The 6,000-nt window shown below is 38.5% G+C and overlaps 1 protein-coding gene across 2 annotated transcripts in view; it reads right to left on the bottom strand.

The window, feature by feature from the left end:
- Window positions 1-1,118: 1,118 nt before the first annotated feature.
- Window positions 1,119-6,000, bottom strand: part of ass1 (argininosuccinate synthase 1) — a 30,037-nt gene continuing 25,155 nt past the window's right edge. For both annotated transcript variants that reach the window (XM_022239211.2, XM_087143189.1), the window contains 4 exons: window positions 5,882-5,939; window positions 5,027-5,183; window positions 4,091-4,156; window positions 1,119-3,188 (listed from right to left, as the gene is read on the bottom strand). In XM_022239211.2, coding sequence (XP_022094903.2) covers window positions 3,128-3,188; window positions 4,091-4,156; window positions 5,027-5,183; window positions 5,882-5,939 — 342 coding nt within the window. In that variant the 3' untranslated portion in view covers window positions 1,119-3,127. The remainder of the gene's footprint in view (window positions 3,189-4,090; window positions 4,157-5,026; window positions 5,184-5,881; window positions 5,940-6,000) is intronic.

Below are 6,000 nucleotides of genomic sequence, written 5' to 3'. Positions count from 1 at the left end.
CACTGAAAATACACACAATCGTGAGAGAGAACCAGACTAATATCACGTGCAGCCATCGACGGCTGTTTACTACTGACTGGCCTCCGATGTCTCTACGACTGTTTTACGGTGATCAAAATGCTCCTACCCGAGAATCAGAGTTGTAAGATTTGATGTACATATCACAGGGATTAATCTTTTCATGAAAGGCATAATGCTACATTTTCCCCAGAGGAAGAGTGTTGACAAAAAACAGGGGTAATTCAGCCTGCACTTTCGGATCTGAGTATGTGCAAAAAATTGACGAAGAAAAATTCTTTTCCTGGATTAAAAAAGAAAAATAAAATCCTGATTGTACTTGTCAACAGAAACCGGTGACAGACATAAATCATCCAACCACACACAGGTGACGCAAGGCAAGGGTGCAGGAACCCCCCCCCCAAAAAAAATAAAAAAAGGAAGGTATGAAAATCATTAGCATGAATCTACCTTGAAATTGACCCACTTCCATGGTTAACCAAGAACCTGTTATCATAAAAAGTAGTCATGTTGTTGATGAGTGCCCCCCCCAAATCTCCCTCCACCCCTGGAATAACATCTTCCTGATGCACTGTACCTAGAGTAGCTATACAGCAATACGGGAGGCCACAAAAAAATTCAGAACCAGGTAAGATACACTAACACACTTTTTTTGAATTTTCTTTTACTGAAAAGCTCGACACTATTTAGTAGATAAGATATAAAGCTTATTATCAAAGCAGATTCAAGGCTTCAGGGCTTACCAGTGTCCTGGATTCCGTGCCAGTGCCTTCTGCTACTGTCTCTGAATAGGGCCTATTGTACATTGATGCCCTGAATGCCAAGGGAAAACTGGTGCCTACAACGATAGTAATCTGGGCCTGACTGACATCTCTCTTTCCTTCTGCTTGTTTTCAAATTTATTTCACAGCCAAAAATTTAGAAACAAAAAGGTACTGTTTGTGCCTCCCAACTTGAAAAAGTACATTCCACCAGCAATATCACTACACCCAAAGTCAAGCTTTACAAACGGCTGACAGAAAGCACTGGTCTGAATCATGAAAGGTAAAATCAAAGTCATGTATCACGAAAATTCAAGAAAATTACAGGTGTCACAAATCTTTAAATGCACCAACTTCATCTTTATTACACTGTCTTTATTATGTAAAAAGCCATTGCCCCTCTATTTTTAACTGACAAAAGCAAAAGCCTAGAGTGATATGTCTCTTCTATGCCACAAAAACACAATTTGCATCGCGGTTGAATTTTTCAAAAACACAGACTTGGTTATTGCTTCTTCTTTTTTTCACTAACACCAAAGAAACACTACAAACGCTTAAGTAAACTACAATGGCGTTTGGTACACTATGCCTTGATTATGCCAGCAGATTTTCTTGGGGTTTATTTCTTTTTCATTTGGAAATAAGGCAATTAAACTATTTTCTTAAATAACGGAAAAGTACTGGAATACAATATTGTAGAAATTTCAGACCAGCAAAGTAACACATAAAAATCAGACTACCCAGAAAAAAATTGGCAAGAATGTGAAAAATTTCAGGGAAAACAATTCAAAAATGGAATACCAAAGAGAGAACTACACAGGAGATCGAATATTGAAGCGAAGATCAATAAATCGTGCCAACTATAGGAATAGGCACACAATTTCTTTATTTCAAAAAGATATTCAAAGTTCTTAATACATAATTCAAAGAATAAAATCTGGATTTCAGAAAACTAAAATCATAAAAGGGAATACACTCATTAAGAAAATAAAAATGTCTGTTTGTGACCAAAACAACAAATATTTCCGAAGGATCTAGCAATAAAATTATAATCTCTGTGTCTCCAGTTTGACTTTTTTTCGAGGCCAAAATTACAACAAAAAGAACAAGTGGCTTATGATTTAATGTTTTCGATTTGATCTCCCTACTGCTATGCCAGGGACACTTTTTTATTAATGATTTGTTTCTTCTTGTTGGGTTTTCAATATGGAGAACAAGTGAATTCCCTTCACTGTATTCTTGGCTGGAAGTGACAACATCCATGTTAGAGAGCAACTGAACTTCTTTTTGAAGGATTTCCTTGGAGAAATTTTTTAGGCTTTCTTGGAAGAAAAATGTTTTCAACCAATGCTGTCTGACATGAAGCCTCAGCTCTCAGAAAGATGTCTGGTTAACCCAAACCCTTCAGATGAAGAGTACATCATATCCAACAGTGTTGAGTTTGGCAAAGGCTCGGTAACTCAAACCAAAACTGAACCAAACAATGGCCAGAGTGAACAATTAAATAATCAATGCAGCCCTTCGGCACTCTACTGATTTTTTTTTTTCAAAAACTATCATTGATTTTCATTTCAGATGAGTTTCAATTCACAGCTTATTGCAAGCAATGAATACTTTGAAGTCTGATAAGTAGTTTCAAAACTGCACAAAAACCATGCATTTCATAACTAGATTCAGCAGGACCCGAATCAAGGTAGAGTGAATATCTCAAAAATGTGCCTGCTTGAAAAATTTGTTGGTTTTGATGAAAACATGTCGATAAAGTACCTGGCTCTGAGAAACTGTTTGGAGCACTTTCAAACAAAGTTCACAAAAATTCAAGAAGCTTTCAAAGAACTTAGAGCAACTGGAAGCTTCGTACCTAGCAATATGCAAAGCCACATAACCTGGCCAGCTTGCACAGCATTTTGGCACCAAAAATATAAGCATGCACCCCAGATATTTCTAGAGAAAGCTACTTCAGCACTGAATACTAGAACACCAAAGAAGTAAAAGCATTTAACCAAGAACACCCTATTTGATCCCAAATGCACATGACAGCTAAGATGACACACCGTTTTCCACTGTTATCAGCATCAAGTGCTGAGTTTTTCACTCCCTGTCAATGGACTCCGTGAGTGCCTGTGAGAAATACTTTATCTCTGTAGGGCACCTCCTTTAAAAGATTCTTCACCAGTCAAAAAGGAGTTCTTACACCCCTTAAGTACCATCATACTGGTTCCTGCCCCCTCTATTTTATGTCTAAAATATAGCGTAGGGATTGGAAACCTGTCTTTGTTTCCCAACCCAAATCTTAAAGTTAAACCAGGTGAATGAATCGGTGGGCTGACGGAGTCCAATGAGAGAGTTTAGGAAGAGGCATCTCCACTTCCACCTTGGGAGCTGCGGAGACGACGATATTCCTTCAGCCTGGGAGAAAAAGTAAATTGAAATGCGGAAGTGACATACAGAAGCAATAGCACGGAACAACTTGCTATTCACCCTAACCGTGCCAAATGCAGCAAAGCGCTGAAGGTGTAAAATTCTGGTGCACTTTGCTGCACTGAGCAATCAACAGCAGTCACAATGAACATCTAACAAAAGAGGTACATGTACGGTGCAATAACAATGGACACTCGTTGTTAGTGCACTGTGTTTCTTTTGTTTGATGTCCATAGTGAGTTTGTAGCGATGCCCATGTTGAGCCAATAGGAGCTGGCCCCATTGAACAATGTTATCGATGGATCCTGTTGTGGCTGGCAACCACAGAATCCAATGGCCTTGGTGTTAGCCTATTAGATCCTGTTGCTCTGGGCAGGCAAGCCACTTTGACAAATGATACAAACTCATCTGTCTGGTAGGGTTTCTAGCAAAGACAAAGCGAAAGGTAAAGGCAACGGTGTGCTCAATGTGAGGTCGTTTGTTGCAAAACTGATTCAGGGGTTTCAAGTAATCATCCTGATCGATGTAATTCTCAGCTTGAACATCCACAGCCATTTACAAGCTGAAGTCCAGCGTGAGAATTACGGGCCACTCAATTCCTTTTATAATAGCTAGCGCATTGCTTTGTCATTACTTGGGTCCCCTGTGATATAAAGTGTGGACCCCCCAAGATAATGTCCATTTGAAAATGTCAACAGGCAGTAAATGGGTTTAAAGAGGGCACTCTTGCTTAATGATGCCTTTTATTCAAGGTTTTTTGCTTTTGGCCAACCAGTGATATGGCAAAGTAAACAAAAGCAATCAATATTGAGCTTATTCAGTTCTTGTCTTATTCCCTTGAAACTTTTTTGAATTAAGTAACAACTGAAAAAACTTCAAGAAAAGTTCACCTGACGGCGTTGACCTTGATGAATCCCAGCGCATCTTCTGGCTCATAGTTACCCTTCAAGACCATGCTGGTGGAAAAACAAAAGCCATAAAAACAGTGTAAGAAATGCATAAATTACTGTCCAGCTGGCAAAAGCAAAACTGCTGATTCTTCCCACCTTTCAAAATTCAAGAGCTTCTTTTTCCACTTGAAAAATTAATTTCATCATCGAATTCCTGCTCGAAGATTCACAGAAGGAAAATTACTGAAAGCCCAGCAAAATGAGGAAAACTACCAGTATCCCTGACAAACTGTTTGAAAGGAAACAAAGGGCCAGACAAATTAGCTTTTAAAAGTGCCTCGGTATCATGATCTCGTTTATTTCCTCCCTCTCAAAAGAGTGTAGATTTCCAACTCCTTTCCCAACCACAACCTCGACTTTCAAAACACTGATAAAACAAGATGTCATCTGTAGATCCATGTAGGAAATGGTTGAACTTTTTCCAAATAAATTATCACTTTGAACATTAAATGTGTTATTTCTGGACTTTGTGCAGGTACTGGAGATGGTATTCTGTGACCACTTTAGAGTTCCTGTTTGATGAATAATTTGCATGCACTGGTCTCATGGTGTACACTGCATCTAATTTTCATCTGAATGAGCACAAATCCATAATGCATTCATCTGGACACAGGGTGGCGATAAGGTTTAAGTATCTTTCACAACTTTGTCTTTGATATCACTTTATGGGGAACAATATCTATAGTAAATATACTTTATTGTGCAGCATTCTTAAACTCCTTCAAGAATAAAGTACTCAAAGTTCTGAGGTATAAGAATTTGTCCAAAAATCTGTTGACCTATTTCTCATAAATTAGCTGGTGAAGTGTATGAAAGCAATTGGTTCTGGAGCTTTCGCACACAGGAGCTTGTGGATTGATTTGATGATATTCTTACCTGACAAGCTCCTCGTTGTACAGCGAGGTTGCTGAGCAACGAGACTTGACAGACACATTACCCTTGAAGATCTCCACGGTAACAGTTCCATCCACACTCTCCTGGCTCTTGTCGATGCAATGACGGGTAAACTCACACTCTGGACTGTACCAAAAACCTGCCACAAACAACAGGCTAACTATCAATATACCTATGAAAAGACACTTTATTCAAGTGGAGACACATAAACACACAAACTACAGTACAACTACAAGTTCAGTACTTGTTCTGTTTTCAAAAGTTTCAACACGGTCAAAGAATACACCGCATCATATTTGTTTTTTTCCTTATACTAAATCTGAACTTTTTTATCAACATTTTAGTCATTTACCTATTCTTGTACTAATGCATTTTTGGGTTTTCATTTGTTCATATTTCTTTTGGAAAAATACATTAATATTGCAAGGTCTCAGTTAAGCAACTGACCCTAAACCTGCTCAGTGCAGCAAAGTGCAACCGTTATATAAATTAACAAGTCCTTCAACTCGAACTGCAGGGGAACTGATAAAAAATCTGAGTTATTCAGATTCTGAGCCAACAAAAGTTCCCTGTGTCTTTCCCACACATACAAGCACAGTGCACAAGTAACCCTACTTGCCCCGTGGTGGCTACTGGAAACATTATAAGTGCTTACTTCCTTATATCCAGGAATAAATTTCTTCTAAATTTCACTACCGGTAGTTTGCTGAGATTTCATGTTTTTCTTATGTAGGAGTTTCTATTCTACCGATAAATAAAACTGTGACAATATAAAATACATACGCTACAATGGAGAAGTACATGTACGTGTCCCAAGTCGACACTGCACCATCTTACCTTCATAAACTTGCTCAGAGAATCGAAGTGATAGACCCTGCTTGATCCTACGCACAGCCTGTAGGTATGAAGACAAAACATTCAACACTGAAGTCCACAATAACGAATTAACTCAAACT

The sequence above is a fragment of the Acanthaster planci genome, linkage group LG11 (genome assembly GCF_054643075.1).
Source record: "Acanthaster planci isolate LZ-2023a linkage group LG11, COTS_SCS, whole genome shotgun sequence".
In the NCBI taxonomy this organism is placed as follows: domain Eukaryota; kingdom Metazoa; phylum Echinodermata; class Asteroidea; order Valvatida; family Acanthasteridae; genus Acanthaster; species Acanthaster planci.
Note: the sequence above shows the minus strand (reverse complement) of the source record. Positions and strands in the feature narration are given on the sequence as shown.